This window comes from Muntiacus reevesi, chromosome 3 (genome assembly GCF_963930625.1).
Source record: "Muntiacus reevesi chromosome 3, mMunRee1.1, whole genome shotgun sequence".
In the NCBI taxonomy this organism is placed as follows: Eukaryota; Metazoa; Chordata; class Mammalia; order Artiodactyla; family Cervidae; genus Muntiacus; species Muntiacus reevesi.
The window spans coordinates 106,579,995-106,598,389 of NC_089251.1; the positions used below are offsets into that span (position 1 = coordinate 106,579,995).

The following is an 18,395-nucleotide window of genomic DNA, read 5'->3' on the forward strand; positions in this document are numbered from 1 at the left end:
GCCAGCAAGTCCACAGTGGAGAAGGCTCAACAAAGCCTGGAGTTGATGTCCCCAGATCCTATGAACAGAGATCAAATTGCCAACATCTGCTGGATAATCGAAAAAGCAAGAGAGTTCCAGAAAAAACATCTAATTCTGTTTTATTGACTATGCCAAAGTCTTTGACTGTGTGGATCACAATAAACTGTGGAAAATTCTGAAAGAGATGGGAATACCAGAAACCTGACCTGTTTCTTGAGAAAGCTGTATGCAGGTCAGGAAGCAACAGTTAGAACTGGACATGGAACAACAGACTGGTTCCAAATAGGAAAAGGAGTATATCAAGGCTGTATATTATCACCCTGCTTATTTAACTTATATGCAGAGTACATCATGAGAAACACTGGGCTGGAGGAAGAACAAGCTGGAATCAAGACTGCCGGGAGAAATATCAATAACCTCCAATATGCAGATGACACTACCCTTATGGCAGAAAGTGAAGAGGAACTAAAGAGCCTCTTGATGAAAGTGAAAGAAGAGAGTGAAAAAGCTGGCTTAAAGCTCAACATTCAGAAAATTAAGATCATGGCATCTGGTCCCATCACTTCATGGCAAATAGATGGGGAAACAGTGGAAAGAGTGGCTGACATTATTTTTTGGGGCTCCAAAATCACTGCAGATGGTGACAGCAACCATGAAATTAAAGGACGCTTACTCCTTGGAAGGAAAGTTATGACCAACCTAGACAGCATATTAAAAAGCAGAGACATTACTTTGTCAACAAAGGTTTGTCTAGTCAAGGCTATGGTTTTTCCCGTGGTCATATATGGATGTGAGAGTTGGACAGTGAAGAAAGCTGAGCACCGAAGCATTGATGGTTTTGAACTGTGGTGCTGGAGAAGACTCTTGGGAGTCCCTTGGACTGCAAGGATATCCAACCAGTCCATCCTAAAGGAGATCAGTCCTGAGTGTTCATTGGAAGGACTGATGCTGAAGCTGAAACTCCAATCCTTTGGCCACTTGATGTGAAGAGCTGACTCATCTGAAAAGACCCTGATGCTGGGAAAGATTGAGGGCCGGAGGAGAAGGGACCAACAGAGGATGAGATGGTTGGATGGCATCACCGACTCAATGGACATGGGTTTGGGTAAACTCCAGGAGTTGGGGATGAATAGGGAGGCCTGGCGTGCTGCGGTTCACAGAGTCACAAAGAGTCAGACACGACTGAGCGACTGAACTGAACTGACAGATCCTATGAAGGTTCACAATCTCTCTGATGGGATGAGCCCCAGGTGACAAAGTCGATGGGGTTAAACTCCTGGCATAGCCCCAGAGGCTGCTCATCCAGGTGGCTTCTTGCCATTAGAGAGCTGGATACAAGGGCACAGAGGAGAAAGAGATCCTGGAATTATCTGGACTCCCATCCCTATTAGCTTGGATCTGCCCTTTCCTGGTCCATAAGAGCTTACGGAGCATGGATTCTTCGAGAGGCAGTTGCTACATGCACTCAACCAGACACAGAGAACCAGCCTCAGACCCCTGACAGCGGGATCCAACTGGGGTCTGATCATATTACTATACAAGGTAGGACAGAGAAATGAGATGACAGAGGTATGCAAAGGGCCCCTGGCTCAGAGAACAGCTTTCCTGGGGGTGGTAACACACACTGGGGTGTACCATCAATTACACAGAAGACAGAGCCTGAGCTCTGGGGCCCGCCAGCCCGTGGCTGAATCCCTCCTGCACTAGGCACATGACCTTGGGCAAACCGCTTAGTTTCACTGCCTCAGTTTCCTTTGCAGAAAACGGGGCCAGAAGCAACCACACCTCACAGAGTGGCAGCGAGGAGGAAACGAGATTACATCTGTAAAGGAGAGGCAAGGTATTCGGTACATGGAAAGTATTCAGCAAACGGAAGCCATTACTGCTGCTTTGTTGGAACTGTTGATGGGCGGCAGGGCCAGCCTGCGTGTCTAACCAGCCCACATCCTAACAATAAGAGTACCTGGAACTGAAGCCAGAGAAGGTCTACCGGTCACCAGGTATGTGCCCGGTAGATAATCTGAGGATTATCCCGAATCCTCAGAGGTCAAAGTGGGGTCTGATCATATTGTTACACAGGTTTGGACAGAGAAACGTGGGCTAGTTGTGGGAGGAATCCAAACTGACCACCGGTGTCTCCACTGAAAGCAGAAAACACACAAGCTCTGAGAAATTGAGTGACCTGTCCAAAGTCACAAGGATAACAAGCTGCCAGGCCAGGATTCACACTCACCTCCTCCTGACACCCAAACCTGACTGCCACCCGTCCGCCCACCTCCCAGGCCTCGGTCTGCAGCAGCCCCCCCAGCCCCCCAGTCCCAGCTCCCCCTGAGCCTCGGAGGCCAGCCGCAGACACACGGGGCCACGGCCCGGGGCGGCAGTGAGCGGAGCCCAGACCCATCACAGAGAGAGGCACCTACTTGTCCGGTATTGGATGCCCAGCACTCCCAGACAGGCCACCACTGCCGCCGCCAGAAGCGCCACCAGCACCACCAGCCGCTTCTCCACCGGGGTCCTGGCGGCCCAGCATCTCTGGCCGTTCCGGGGGCCTCGGAAGTTCACCTGCAGGGCGGGAGGCAGGCGGAACGGGGAGGACGTGAGCCCGGGGCCCTCACTGCCCAGGAGGAGGGGGCTGCGCAGCAGGTCCTGGCCCCGGGGAGACATCTGGGCCGCCCTCCCGTCTCAGGGGTGGTCTGGTTCCCACGGAACCCGTCCCAATCCGGGAAAGGAGCGGCTACGCTGCTCGGCAGCTCGCAGCCAAGCAGCTCAGGCCAGCCGCGCCTGTGTTTTCTGTGTCACCCGATCCGGGTTTAGGAGGGGAAAAAAAAAGATTGGGTTTTTCCCTGTTTCTCCAGTAAGGAGTTCAAAAAAGAACAGGATGTTTGCACGCGCAGGCATCCAGGGCGCATCCGGCTGGGCTCTGAGGGGGACACAACCCCCAGCCTGACGGCCGCAGCGCAGACGGGGGCACGGGCAGCTTGGGCCGCTGACGCCGGCTCGGCCCCGCGAGGACTGCGCGCCAGGTTTCTTTTTACAAATGAGGAAACCGCAACCCGGAGGGGTGAGCCCCTTGCCTCTGCTCACATGGCTAGATGGGTCGAGCTCGGATCTGGGTCCAAAGGTATGGATCCCAGAGCCCACCCATGGGTCAGAGCATCGAGTCCTGGGAGACGTCAGGGGGGATGCAAAGGGGAAACGGCTCCATCTCAGCAGGTCCTCAGAGGGAGGAAAAAACGTTCTCGGCCTAACTCACAGTCAGCTAAACAGGAAAGAAGGCACAATGAGAGGAAGGGAAGGGTGTGACAGGGCCTTCCAAGCTGAGGAGGGACCCACCAGCCTACAGCGTTCAGAGCCCAGGGCCCGGCCTTCACACCCGAAGCCCGCTGGGGGCTCCCCTCTGTTCCACGAGGTGCTTCCTGCCGAAGCCGGGGCCGCGGGACAGGAAGGGAACCCTGAAGGTGGGATTCAGTTCAGTGACATTGTGGCCACGTGTCAACAGTCGAGCACCAACTCAGGGCCACTCGCTTTCAGCTCTCACCGCCCAGCAGAGAGACAGATACAGAAACAGATTGGGCTGGGCAGGGGTTCAGCCAGGGAAGGCTTCCTGGAGGTGGGGGCCCCCTGGGCTGGGTCTTAAAAGAATAAGTAGCAGCTGACCAGGCGAAAGGGGAGGGGAAGGGAGAAGGAGAGGGGCAAGGCCTGGATGCTCAGGGGTGCTATAAACTGGGTTACAGGTGGGGGACTTCTTCCCAGGGCGGGAGCGATGGGATTAGATTCACCCTTTGGAAAAGTTGAGGTGGAAGGGGAAGCAAGGCTCGAGGGGAACGGGCATGGAGGCAGGGAGGCCCACAGCCTGCCAGGGGAGATGGGGAGACCCAGCCTCTGACCTGAGAGTGGCCCCCAACTGCTGAGAGGACGGCTGCCCCTGGGGGCCATGGCACAGCTTTCAGGGAGCCTGACACCGACGCCTGGGGACCCCGAGGCCAGTCGCCTAAGCGAAGGGCATTGAGTAGCCTCATGATCATCACTGGCTATTTTCTGAACAGGAAATGACGGGACTGCTGCACTGGTGAAAGGGAAGACAAGGACTCCTTGTGGGGATGCAAAAAAAGATGATGGATCTTAAAACCAAGAAAAGGAACTTGAGGCTTGGTGAGAATTCCGTGGAGGTCCAGAAGGCTGGGACATGAAAGCAGGTACAGAGAGGGACACCGCCTCCCAAAAGCCCTGAAGTGTGAGTCGCTCAGTCGTGTCTGACTCTTTATGACCCCGTGAACTGTGGCCCACCAGGCTCCTCTGTCCATGGGATTCTCCAGGAAAGATACTGGAGTGGGTTGCCATTCCCTTCTCCAGGGGATCTTCCGAACCTAGGGATCAAACCCAGGTCTCTTTAATTGCAGGAAGATTCTTTACCACCTGATCCACCAGGGAGCTCCCCTGAAGAATCTTTTTAAAATGGTGAGACATGAAGATTCTGACCACGCTCCTGGTGCAGACATAGCTTGGGACAATGCTGACGCGCTCACAGCTTCGATGTCTATGAAGCACTTTCTCAGAGGTAGCAATTCCTTCACCCAGCTCACTGGTGGCACTGGGGTCCAGAGGGGCCCCCAAAGGGTCTGAAGCAGAAGCTGCCTTGTCTGGGAATGCTGACATTTGTTCTCATTCTTTCTGGGGCACGGAACTGAGCTCCCCTTCTGTCTCCCCCGCTGGGCCTCTCAGTGACCCCATTATCAAGGCTCAGCTCAAGGGGAGAGAGGTGGAAAGCTAAGCAATGGCTAACCTTGGTTGGAGAGGCACCAGAGCCCTGGGAAGCCAGGGAGCAAAGCTGTCGGGGCTGGGGAAGCAGGAAACTGTCTTTTTTTTGGCTGCACAGCTCAGCATGTGGAATCCTAGCTCCCTGATCAGAGACTGGTCCTGCATCCCCCGTTTGGGGAAGGTTGAATCTTAATCACTGGACCACCAGGGGAGTCTAGGAAACTCTTTTTTTTTTTTTAATTAGTTGGAGGCTAATTACTTCACAACATTTCAGTGGGTTTTGTCATACATTGACATGAAACTGCCATAGAGTTACATGTATTCCCCATCCTGATCCCCCCTCCCACCTCCCTCTCCACCCGACCCCTCTGGGTCTCCTAGTGCACCAGGCCCGAGCACTTGTCTCATGCATCCCACCTGGGCTGGTGATCTGTTACATTAAATATTTTTTAATTGAAGCATAACTGCTTTACAGAATTTTGTTGTTTTCTGCCAAAGGGAGGGGACATATGGATACCTATGGCTGATTCATGTTGACATTTGGCAGGAAACTCACTCTTATGTAGACAGAGCAAGGTGCGGGAATCTGAGGAAGTGAAGGGAGAGAAAGAAGAAATAGAAGGAAGAGGATGAAAGGACAAAGGGAAGGAAGGCAAAAGCAGCAATCACGGCAGCTGATGTTTGAGGGCTTTCTGGGTGCCCGTGTTAATTCTATTCTGTTGCTGGATGATGCTATTCCATCTTCCCAGCACCCCCAAGAGTAGGCGTGAGTATTAGCTCCAGAAGAAACACAGGAAGCAGGGGGCAGAGAGGGTGATAGAAAAACCTACATCTCCCCCGAGCCCGCAGCATCAGCCCCGTGGCCGCGCTGCCCACCAGGAGCAGCAAGCCTCGCCTCGCCTCACTGTTTAACATCAAACAGACAGATGGCGTTCACTGCAAAACGCAAACAGAATTAAGTCAAAATTAAATTAAACATTCATAATTCCAGGGAGAAAGGGCACATGGAATTTGAAGGCAGAGTTTTTAGCCTTTGTACGGTTCTTTGCTGGATTTAACGACCAGGCAGAGGGGCCTCTTGGCTTCTGGACAAGCCTTGCCTCTGAGGGCCGAAGTCCAGATGCAGTCTCCCACGGCAGGAGAAGTCACCAGCAGACTGTGCCGGGGTCAAGAGGTCGCTCCAGGAGAGGCTGTCCAATTCCCGGGTGCTGTGCCCGGGGCTGGGGCTGGGACTGTTTGGCTCAGTGAGTCCCTTCCCCGCCCTGCCTCCTTCAGAGCCCGCCTTTGGGAAATGACAGCATGTGGATCGTGAGAGAGGGGTCTGCAGCAACGTGGAGGGTCGGAGGGTTAGTGACGGGCAGCCCACTTGGTCTCGAGCGAGGTAACTGGGCGCAGCATCAGCCAAGGAGCATCCTGGAAGATGGGGTCACAATCATTGTGAATGCTCAGCTCGCTGGCCGGCTCAGCATCCTAGTGATTGGTCCTGGGAGGCAGACAGAGCATGAGACAGAAAGGAAAGGATGCCTGGAAAGAAAGGTAGAGAGGAAGACCAAGCAGGAAACAGAGGTGGGGAAAGAGAGAGAGGAACGGTTGAGCCATCCAGCCCAGGAGTTCCCAGGGTTGCCACAGCCAAGGGAACAAAGCCCTGCTGAGGGATAAATATTCGGTTACAGAAGTGAGCGCCTGGCTCAGCGAGGCTCCCAGCAAGAACGGGTTCTACGGGCGAGGACGGGCCACCACACCTGGGGCCCAGGAGACAAGCCGGCAGCAGAAGGGGTGGAGAGCCTGGCTTTCGGAGGAAGCAGGGGGTCCGCAGGGAAGGCAGTTGTTTCCTGAGACACTGCCTGGTCCGCCAGCGACCTGAGCTGAGTGGAGCAGCCAACAGGAGTCAGTCTGGCCAAAGGGTTGGCAGGGAGCCCACCCCCTGCAGCCCAGAGGCCAGACCACCCCGGGGAGGGCTGGCAGGGAGACGGGGCCGCCTGCCTCCGAGTCAGCCCCTTGGAACAGACAGACCGTGACAGCCTGGCGCTGCGTGATATCCTGTGTTAGGCTGGGGAAGTTTCTTCCAAGACAGTTTCTACATGGCGAGCTTCTGGCTAAGGCCACCGGGGCCAGGCCAGGCTGAAACTATGAAGCCTTCCTGTCCTCTCCACTTCCTCCCGGAGCCCTACCAGCCCCTCAACCCCACTGCCTGACTCTCCCAATGAATGAGAGCAGCTTGAATCAGTACCTGCTGGGGGGAGGGGACTCCTTGCATCTCAACAGGAATCCAAGTCTAGTATTTAGAAGATGCACCTTCCAGCTGTCAATGGCACAGGAGAAAGGGCATGAACCTGAGAAGTCAAAGGTCAACCCTGGCTTTATCAAGATTGCGAGTGTGTCCCTGGGCAGCCTCTGGACCTCAGTCACCTATTTTTATATATATATATATATTTTTAATGCAGACTGGGGGATCTAAGTTCCCCATGCAGGGGTTGAACTTGTGCCCTCTGCATCCCTGCACTGAAAGTGTGGAATCTTAACTGCTGGACCACCAGCAAAGTCCCAGTCACCTATTTTTAAAATGAGGAAGCTAGATGAGGTGTAAGGTCTGACCAGTTTGGATCCTAAAGCAACCCTAAGTTCAAGAGTAAAAAGATCAAACAGGCAGATGGAGTTGAAAGAGTCTGCTGGAAAGCAGAGAGATCTTTTTAAAGTACTTAACGGGACTGTCTCTGCAATTGCTGACAAAAGACAGCTCTGTGCATGAAGGGAAGGGGTGTGGGGGGGATTAGAGAAAACTACCACTAAGAATTAAATATCTTGGCTTTCCTTTTTCTTGAAAAATAAATTTGATTTTTAGGGGTAACTGGATGAGCTTCAAAGGTTTTGGTAAATAGTTGTGGCCTTCTGTGGGAGGTTTCCCTGGTGGCTCAGTGTAGAATCTGCCTGTAGGGCAGCAGACCTGGGTTCGATCCCAGGGTTGGGAAGATCCCCTGGAGGAGGGCACGGCAACCCACTCAGTACTCTTGAGAATTCCCTGGAGAGAAGCCTGGTGAGCTACAGTCCATGGGGTCGCACAGGGCTGGACACGACTGAAGTGGCCAAGCTGCAGCAGCAGTGGCCTTCTGCTCCCCAGTTTAGGCTCAGTTGTGTCCGACTCTTTGCGACCCCGTGGGCTGTAGCCCTCCAGACTCCTCTGTCCATGGGATTCTCCAGGCAAGAGTGGGTAGCCATGTCGTACTCCAGAGGATCTTCCCCACCCGGGGATCGAACCTGTTTCCTGTGTTTCCTCATTGGAAGGAGGATTCTTTACCACCCGGGAAGCCCCAGCTGCAGGTATGACTTTAGTTATTTCCCTCTGAGCCATTGAAATGGTGTGGCATGTACCGGGAGGGACAGAGACCAGGCAGCCAGTCTGAGCCGAACAGAGGCAAAGCTATTACATTTAGGGCATCACTGAGATATCACGCCGGGTGAGTTTTTATAATGATCCCAACCAAATACATTTTCTGTGCATTACACTACGTGCTTTCACTTGGATTGTCTCATTTCAATCTCTGCAACAGCTCTGAGAAGTGGATTATTATCAACCCCATCTTGTTAAAAAAAAAAAAAAGCTGGTTAACTGAGTAGCTTTCAGGTCTCAGAGCCCATGAGAGGCAGAGTTGGGGCTTCATGTCAGAGCTGGGGCTTTAAACTCTGCACTCAGTCCACGCTGATGAATTTTAGTTGATGGCAATTAAGTTGTACCTCACATATGAGATCAAGGAAAAGAAAAATCCTTTCAGGTGAGGTACAAGTAGAAATTTGCTCCAGCTAAACACAACACTTTGTCAGCATGTTCAGGCAAAAGGTGGCAAGTTTGGCTGAAAGATGCAAGTTGTCATTTCCTAGTGTTGGTATTGACAACTCTGGAGTTTCAGGAACGACGGGCTTCAAAATCTTGAAAAATCAAGTAGCTGATTTTTATAGCTGCCTGTCAAGAGATGGAGATTTGGTAGGTGGTGGAGGGGGGTTGGATCCATTTTAAAAAGCCTAAAATTGAGGGAACAGTTGAGTTTCTAGCAATTACTCATGGAAAATTATTCGAAAGGTTAGAAGCTGGTCACCCACAGTGTTACAGATACTGGGTCTATTGTCCAATTGTAGCAGATTGAGTAAATGTATTTTTATATATTGGTACCATAAAGTAGTATGATATTTAATGGCAGCATGTTTTGGAAGTGTTGTTTTATTTTTTTGGCTGCACTACAAGGCTTGCAGGATGTTAGTTCCCAGGCCGGGGATCGAACCCCAGCCCTCAGCAGTGAAAGCATCAAGTCCTAACCACTAAGCCATCAAGGAACTCCTTGGAACTATTTTTAAAACTGCGGTACAGCTGATGTTTCCGAAGTTTCTAACAACACACAAAAAATGCTTATGAAGTGGCATTAAATGAAAAAAGTAGGACAAAATGTTATGGATGTAGAGTGAGCTCAATTATATTAAAAAATACATATAAGCAAATGTGAAAAATGAGAAGTAGTTATTTCTGATTGGTGGCATTACTGTCTCTTTGTAAATGTTTTTTTATACTTGACTCTTTTTTTCACAAATTAGTATGAAAAATTGTTATACTGGAAAAAACTTCCTGTGATTAAAGACACAAAACTCATAGAAAACTCTGTAAGATGAAATGAAAAGGTTCTCGACTCTTACAAGAACAATTGTTAGCTAGTCTGCTTTGGGGAAGTTGTGGAGGCTCAAGGAAAGCCAGGCTGGGTACCTACAGAAATGCCTCCAAATCCTTAGGGCTTTTCCTGTAGTGAAAGTGGATGATACACCCGGTTGGGTGGCTTGGAGTCGGGGCATCAACACTACATTCCAACCTCATGACCGCTCTGTGGCCACAGGAATGTCCCTAACCTCTCTGAGACTCCGCTTTGTCAAGTGTGACACAGCCACAAGCGCCCTTACCTCACGATCACAAAGAACAACCCTGGCAGGCCCCGAAACGTGCACCACAGGCATTTTCTCTTAACTCCCATTGTGCAGATGCAGGAAGAGAAGCTCAGATCGCCCAGGATCACAGGTGGTGTCAGATTCACACCTGGGCCCCCCCACATCTCAGAGACCGGGGTGCCTCCCCTCTGCCAGGCGGCCTCAGGCCGACGAACGTGCTTTGCGGCCTGAAAAAGCCTATACCCATGCGGGCTGCCGTTATGATGATAACACAGCACATTACTTTGTTGTGAATTCCGAAATGCTTTTGTGCTGATATTTTTAGAACCTTCTGTGAAAGATGAGACTGAAAAAGACGGCTGATTAGATTCTGTTTTGATTCGGGAAGGCAAAAGCGCCTGCCACAGGAATCTAATTTCCTGCTGGATTTAGCCTCTTCAGAAGGCTCCACGGGGAGGCGGCTCTAGACAGACCGGGTTTGATTTCTTACTCCTGGATTTCTAGCTCCAGTGCACCTAAGGCAAGTTGTCTCCCCTTTCAGAGCCTCAGTTTCCTCGACTGTGAGGAGGAGCAGTAAAGACAATAACTCACGGGCTGCTCCTGAAGGCTGAGTGGGACCATGTAGGTTAGAGTCCTGTTGCAGTGTGTGCAGACCACTCAGAGTCGGGTTTGGACCTCCCCGGGGCCTACTGAACGAGCGTCAATCAGTGCTGTTTCCCTTACTGGTATCATGATCCCAGCTTCTGAGAGGTGTGCCCGAGTAGGACTGGGCCTGGCAGCCTAAGTTTCCACACAACCTACGCTTTCCCTCTGGGGGCGGTTTGTGAATTGGTATCAGTTCCTGCAGCAGCCCCAAGACCCTCCTCTAGGCCTCCCCGGGTCGACCTGGCAGAAGTCCTCCTAGACTGAGCGGCTCACCAGGCCTTCTGCAAGCCGGTTCTTCAGGTGTCAGCTCACAGGGCCCCCCGGGCATCCTTCGGTATTTCCAAATTCCTCAGGTCCACCTGTTTCAGTTCACGCCCAACCGGGGCTGAGGTCCTGGTCTGGATGCCCCAGCTCATCCCTCCGGGGTAAGAGCAGAAAGCAGCCGCATTGAGCGGAGTTGGTGGGCACATTTGAGCCCCGGGGGGGGGCAGCGCCTGGTGGGGGAGGGCCTGGGCCTCCCGAGTACAGGCTGGAAGGGGCAGAGAGCCGGGGAGCGGAGGACACAGGGTTTGGGGAAGAAGAGGAAGAACGTGGGGTAATGTCCGCCAGACAGGGTGACCAACCACGCCCCATCTGCCCAGGACTGACAGGGTTCCGGGACATTCCATGCGACAACTCGGAAGGTTTTAGGCTCTGCCTAAAACTCTGGGCAAGTCTCAGCACTCAGGGACCGTTCTCTTCCGTGGAGAGAACTGGACCAGCTCACCCCTCCAGGATGCTGCTTCTGCTCGGCCACATGGTCTGTAACCCAGCAGCAGGTGGGGTTGGGGACGCGTGGAAGTGGGGAGGGGAGGCCTGCTGGGGAGCCCAGCGCCTCAGGGGTACTGCTAACCAGAAAAGGCTTTTTTTAAACCCACGGAGCCCAAGGGCTGGCGGGCTGGCACGGGCCCCCCACCCCCCGGTGGCTGGCAGGCTGGGGGCGCCTACCTGCAGGTGGTTGGGGTACACGTCGCCCTCGGAGAGTGCGTCCACCAGGTCCTCCTCGTCCAGCGTGGCCCGCTTGTAGGTCGACATCTGCAAAGTCAAGTGCAGCACCGACTCTCTTAGCGCCTCCATGGCTCCCACGCCCGAATGGGGAGAACAGGGAAGCGGCCACCCGCCGCCTGCGCCGCCGCCGCCGCGCCCCGCCCCGGCCGGGACACCGGGACCGGCCCACGGCCAGGCCCGCGCCGGGGGAGGCGGAGGGGGGTCCCGCCTCCCTCCGCCACCCCCGCCCCTTCCCCGATTATGCAACCCCGCGCCTTACCCCCAGCGCCGACAGCGCCGCGGCCACTGGCCGCGGCGGCCACAGGCTCCGCATGGTGCACCCCGCGACGCCCGCTCCCCGCCGCCGCGCGCCCGCGGCTCTGGCCCGGGAGGGCCGGCCGTGGGGCTGGGCCCGGCCTCGCACCACCTTCAGGGCGGAGCCTGGTCCGCGCGGCTCCGGCTCCCTCCTCGGCCGCGCTGGGAGACCGCCCCCCAGAGTCCCCAGGGAGGCGAAGCCTTCTCCCCCTTCCCAGAGGTCGGGGAGTGGGCTGGGGGTCGGGGAGAGGCCGGGCTGGGGGTCGGGGAGAGGCCCCTCCCGCTTGCAGGCAGGAAGGGGCTCGCGGCCACCCTTTCTTCTAAGAAACATGAAGTCCCCCATCTATAAGCCGTGGTGGCAGATGCCAAAAGCCAGGTATTAGGAAAGGGTCCCTAGTTTGGCCACAAAGGTCAAGAGAGAAGTTTTTCTCGCCATTGTCCTTGAGCTGCACCAAGAGCAGCCTCTCCTATGGGAGCGAGAAAGATTGGGGGAAAACACACACACACACACAGGGGGAATAAAAAAGGCATGTGCCCCCCCCCCCCCCAATTCCGCCTCCCTTTAGTTCAGGGGTCTTTAAGCCAGAGTTCACGATGATCTCAGAAAATTCCAGAGCACTCTCCTTAGAATGAAAAATGTTCTGTGCGTGCTGGAGGGAAGCCCATGCTTGGCTCCAGGCTCCAAGGTGTGATCTTACCCTCAAAACAGGAAGGGCTCTGGGGCCAGCCGACAGCCAAGAAGAGGCCTGTTCCCTCCACCTTCCCTCAGAGGTGGGCCCTGGGCGCTCTCCCTGCCCCTCAAGGCCCCAGAAAAGCCTACTCAGCAGCTTCCCAAAGGACCATCCATGCCCGGTGAGATCTGGAACCCTCCTGCATTTACACATTTTTCTCAGCTTTCCAAAGCACGCTCCTGTTCCCTCCCATAGCTGACTTCACAGATGCATGAAGGAGCAGGTAGAGAAAGCTGAGTGACACCTGGGGTGATGGTCACGGTGACAGATCCCAAGGTCTCCTGGCTTCACCTCCTGCCTTCTCACAGCCTGCTCTGCAGCCAGAGCCCAGCCTTCAACAGGAAACTCAGCTCCTGTTACCCTTGCTCCCAGTTCTGCGGGGACAGTCCCCTTACCAGTCCTCCGTGGCCCCTGCCCACCCTGCCCCCTGACCCACCTCGCTGACTCAGGTCCCAGCTTCTCCCGCCCTCCCTCTGTTCCTCAGATTCTCCAAGTGTCTCCTGCCCTCGAGATCTTTATAGCACTGTTCCCTCTGTATGGAACATGTCTCTGCGCCCCCCCATGCAGATTTCTGTTGCAGATAGAGGTCAGCGGAAACGTCACACCCTCAAATGTCCCAGCCACCCGGAGCAGAACCCAAATTATCGATCATGGCAACCTGTTTTGCTGCAGTCTGTTACTTATCTATGCTGGTTTTTAACGTCTGTCTCCTTCCCCCTCACCAAAATTGTGAGCTTTATCAGAGCTGGGACCTTGTCTGACACAGAATCCCCATCAGCTGCCATAGCACAGGCGCTCCAAACACTGTTAAAATGAATGCAAGAACAAGTAAAGGAGAAGTGAAAATTACTCTGGGGAAGGGCCTTGAAAATGCGTCTAATTTTGCAATACCCAAGGACAAGGGGAACATGTCTGAGGACCTTGGGGGAGGCAGGGTCCGTGGGAAGAATTTTTATTCTGGGGTCTTCTGCTCCACTCCCACTGGGGGCAGGACTTCCCATTGCTCCCCGGAGAAACAGAAAGGGCCATGGGCTGTTTTAATTTCACCCTGGGTTTTTTTTGGAAACCAGTTACACTAAGTAACAGGTGTTAACTGCCCCAGGAAAAAGACCCTTGAAAAAGAAATTCAAGTCACCAAACACCTTCCATGCCTGGCACGGCAGGCAGCTACTGTTTCCTGGGCGCTTAGACGGACGAGGTATCTGTCGGTTCTTTTACACTCAGCATCTCACTGAAGCCTCTCACTGTTTGCTGTTCGCGCGGAAGGAGGTATCATCAGTCTCTCTTACAGAACCTGAAACCGAGGTTTGGGGAAGTAACTGGCCCAGGTGCAGTGAAGCAATGGCTTCTCCTCCTTCCGTCTCAACTCAGAGATCAGTCCTTCTGGAAAGCTCTCCTGCCCAGCCTTCTCTGACCCCAGGCAGCCTCAGGCCCCCTGCGCCGTGTCCTCGGCCTTCCCCCGCCCCTCCCCACATCCCGGGTTTCCTTCTAGTGATGCACACAGCACCTTAACTAGGGGAACCTTGAAGGGAGGACTGGTCCTGCGAGGCCCTATGCCCCCAAAAGCCTAGAGTGGGGCTGGAGCTTCCACCGGCATCTGCGCGAAAGTGAGAGGCGAGGGAGGAGGCTGGCAGCCCATCCCAGGGCTGTCTATGCAGGGATGACCACGGAAGCTCACCTAGGAAGCTCACCCATCTCTGGAGTAGAAATCTGAGGAGAGCTGTTTATTTTTCAGCACACAAAAGATGAGGGGACCTTCTCGAAATGCCGCCTGCCCTGGGGCCGGGGAGTGAAACAGAAGCCACCTCGGACGTGGGAATGGCTAAGCCGTCTCCATCCGTGGGGAGCACCGTGGGCCCCAGTCAGCAGGTGGCATTCCAACAAGGGGTGTGGGGGGGCGGCTGGGTGGGGGGAGCCCTGTCTCTTACCTGCCCGATTCTGGGTGGGGCCCTCCGCTCACTGTCTTGTTGGATCCCCACACCCACCAAAGCCCTGGCCTCAGCAGGTATCACTTCCCTCTCACGGAAGATGTGGGAGGGGGCGAGGCACATCAACCAACGCTGAGCCGCTGGGCCCCAGGCATCCGTACCCCTCCTGACCCCGGGGAAGCCCGGTGCGGTGGGATCTCCACCTCCCACTTCCACCTGGCAGAGGAGAGTGAGCATGGGGGAGGCATCAGCACCCTCTCCCCGCTCCCCCCAGCCCTCCCCCCAGTCCCCTCCCTGGCTAGAGAGCCAGAGAACCGGGATGGGAGTCCTGGTTGCCTCAGCCCACCACCCCGCCTGCAGAGAAGCCCGGGCGCTCAGCTCCTGCGCGGCAGAGCAGGACCTGGACCGTGGGGCCTCCTGGCCTCCTGCTCTTTGCAGAAGGGGAGCTGCTGCTCCAGGCGGGGATGGCCTTGCCTTCAGGGGCAGTGAGTGGCAGGCCAGCCAGAGCTGTTCTCCCTGATGGCCTCGTTTGTGGTCATGAGGACACCCACAGCCAGGGAGCTTTAGGAAAGGGACGAACAACGGTGGCTTTCTGGGGAGATGCTACCCTGATCTGCACGCTCCTCTCCCGGCCCCCGCTGAGCCGTGGATGAGAAGTGAGGGCCTGGAGTTCGTGAGAAACGCTGGGTGGAGACCAGGAGCGGAGAAGTGGGAACCACGGTCTCCAGATCCATCACAGACACAGTGATGAAAGAGAGACAGATGGAGGCTGTGATGGTGCCCGGCTCTGGAAACCCCACCCTGTGGAAATCAAAGGCCTGGGCTGAAACAGAAACGAGAAGTGTTATAAACGCTCCTGTTTCTGATGACAGAGGCCTCTGGGCTCAGTGGCACCGGGGGTGATCCCACCAGGTCATCTTTCCTAATCATGTGAGTCACTCTGATGGTTTTTGTGTTGGTTTGCCCAAAGGAGGGGGATGTTCCAAGAAACTGAGAGCTCGTCAGAGGCAAAAAAAAAAAAAAAAAGAGCAGCTGTGGGTGAAATTCGGAGGCTTGGGACTCCCTGACCACAGCCCACAAGTCGTTTTCACATTCTGTTTCCAAGTCTCAGCTTCTCAGAGATGCTGCCCTATGTGGCCAGAGCCCCCATCAGTTCTTGCCTTTTATGCCAGTAACTAGTTGGGATCTGTTGAATCCTTACGTCTACGTGTGTTCAGTTGTATCTGACTCTATGCAAGCCCAGGGACTGTAGCCCTCCAGGCTCCGCTGTCCGTGGAATTTTCCAGGCAAGAATACTGGAGAGGGGAGCCATTCCCTTCTCCAGGGGATCTTCCCAACCCAGGGATTGAACCCGTGTTTCCTGTGTCTCCTGTAGTTGGCTTCCCTGGTGGTTCAGAGGGTAAAGAATCCGCCTGCAATACGGGAGACCTGGGCTCGATCCCTGGGTTGGGAAGGTCCTCTGGAGAAGGGAAAGGCGACCCACAACAGTATTCTGGCCTGGAGAATTCCACGGACAGAGGAGCCTGGCAGGCTATACAGTCCATCGGGTCACGAAGAGTCGGACATGACTGAGCGACTTTCACTCCACTTCCTGCGTTGGTAGGTGGACTCTTTACTGCTGGCACCACCTGGGAAGCCCACCTAACACACACTCATACTTTATGTTGCTGCTGCTAAGTCGCTTCAGTCGTGTCCGACTCTGTGCGACCCCATAGACGGCAGCCCACCAGGCTCCTCTGTCCCTGGGGTTCTCCAGGCAAGGATACTGGAGTGGGTTGCCATTTCCTTCTCCGTCTTTTATGTTAGTTAAATACTTATGTTTAACAAGGACAATAATAGAGCGAGGAAAAGCTCTAGTTCCAAGCTTCAGTTCAGAGCCTCACTACGCCATGTCCCAGCTGTGTGAGCCTGGACAAGTGACTCAGCCTCCCCACCTTGGCAGTCTCACCTGTAAAACGGGGATGATAACAATAACACCTCCCTCACAGGGCTGTCGTGACACTTAGTTAATATGAAGTGCTTAGGGACTTCCCTGGTCATCCAGTGGTTAAGAATCCGCCTGCCAATGCAGGGGACACGGTTCCGATCCCTGGTCAGGGGAGATTCCACATGCTGTGGAGCAACTAAGTCTGTGTGCTACAACTACTGAAGCCTGCATTCCCCAGAGCCCACCGCCTCTATGAGAGAAGCCACTGCAATAAGGCATGCGTACTGCAAAGAAGAGTGGCCCCTGCACGCTGCAACTAAAGAAAGCCTGTGCCTAGCAACAGAGACCCAGTGCAGCCCAAAATAAAAATTTTAAAAACCTAAAACTTAAAAATAAAGTGCTTAAAAATAAATAAATAAATAAATAAATAAATAAAGTGCTTAGAGCAGTGCTGGGCACCAGGCATATTCCCACTAAGGGTTCACTGTTACCATTTGTATCATCACGGGACTCAGAAGCCTCCGATTGATCCCCACTGCCTAAAAACAAAATCCAAACTCCTTAGCTTGACATGCAAGGACTCCCCTGAACTGGCCCAAACCTGCCTCCCCAGACTCACCCTGCACACACCTCGCAGGTGTACGGCTGTCACCCTGACCCCCGAGCTGTCCCTGTGGGTGCTGACCTCCCAAAGGAGTTCGCTGAGTCCGTGATGCCGGTCAGGCCCCAGGCTGTAAGCTTGGGGGAGAGCACTCGCTCCCCACCCTCAAGGGACCTATGACTGGTACCCTCTCCCCCAAGTCCCCACCTTGGGACTCGCTGGTGGTCCAGTGGCTAAGACTCTGCACTCCCAATGCAGGGGGGCTGGGTTTGATGCTTGGTCAGGGAACTAGACCCCAAGTGCCACAACTAAGACTCGATGCTGCCAAAATAATACAAGACTATGCTCTCTCCACCACAGCTGCTGATCTCCATGTCTAGCCTACCTCTTCCTCCAGGAAGTCCCCCCTCCCCTCCAGTCAGAGGGGATTATACCCGCCCCTCTGGTGTACCCCAAGCACAGCACCTGCATTTCATTCAGGCGTTTGTCCAGGTGTCTTCATCACAGGGATGGACCTGGGGGATGGGCAACAATTCCGTTATTTCCCTCCATCCCTGCTATCCAACACAGAACCTAGTATATAGATAACTGGTTAATTTGTATCCAAGATTTTCACTCGGGCAAAGGCATCTGTGACTTCAGTGAAGAAGAAACAGGGTTGAGTTTCTTGATGACAAGTAAAATTCAAATAGGACAACAAAGGAGCATATAGTAAAAATATAGCCATCACTCCTGAAGATGACAGCAGGTAACATCTACTACTGCTGTTACATGATCTATAACATTGCCCAGTGTCTTTTACATGAGAAATTTCCATGTGCTTAATTTCTTTCTTGTTTTAAATATTTATTCATTTGGCTGTGCCAGGCCTTTGTTGCAGCCCTCGAGATCTTTAGTCTTAACAGCAGCACGTAGGATCTTTAGTGACAGCAAATGAGAACCATTAGTTGTAGCATGTGGGGTCTAGTTCCTTGACCAGGGACCAAACCAAGGCTCCCTGCATTGGGAGGACAGAGTCTTAGCCACTGGAACCGCTGGGAAGCCCCTCCATGTGATTAAGTCCTTTTTAAATTTACCACAACGTTCCCGGAGGAGTGAATTGCTTCTTAGCTCTTTGATAAGAATTACAGGAATTAGCTGAGGGAGCTCACAGCCAAATCAAGCACTTTTCTGGCCTTTATGTTCGGCTTTGTCCTTGTCCGCATTTTCTGCTCTATTTTCCCTGCTCCTGATTTTTCATTTCTTCTGTGCATCATTTGATTGAATGTGTTTAGTTACAGCCCATCATGAATCTTTTTTGGAATAAAGTGAGTTTGAAACAATCTGCATCATGAAACACCCCTGCCCTGACTGGACTCTCCTGGGACTGCGGCGTCGACGTATTTTTTCAACAGCAGGAATGAAGCAGTGAAGACCTGGGCCCAAACCCAGGTTCCCTAGGTCATGTGACCATGGCATTCCCCTCCTAAGGCCTTGGCTTCCTCGTCTATAAAATGGTTCAGTGTAAAGATTTTTTTTAA

At 53.8% G+C, this 18,395-nt stretch overlaps 1 protein-coding gene across 2 annotated transcripts in view; it reads right to left on the reverse strand.

Moving 5' to 3' along the window:
• ECE1 (endothelin converting enzyme 1) overlaps window positions 1–18,395 on the reverse strand; it is a 121,194-nt gene that overhangs the window by 49,896 nt on the left and 52,903 nt on the right. Inside the window, exons 1-3 of one of the 2 annotated variants that reach the window (XM_065929991.1) lie at window positions 11,654–11,761; window positions 11,335–11,421; window positions 2,442–2,583 (exon numbers count right to left, since the gene is read on the reverse strand). In XM_065929991.1, the coding sequence (XP_065786063.1) occupies window positions 2,442–2,583; window positions 11,335–11,421; window positions 11,654–11,707 (283 nt within the window). In that variant the 5' untranslated portion in view covers window positions 11,708–11,761. Of the gene's footprint in view, window positions 1–2,441; window positions 2,584–11,334; window positions 11,422–11,653; window positions 11,762–18,395 lie in introns of those variants that run through there. The other variant, XM_065929992.1, reaches the window with a different exon arrangement.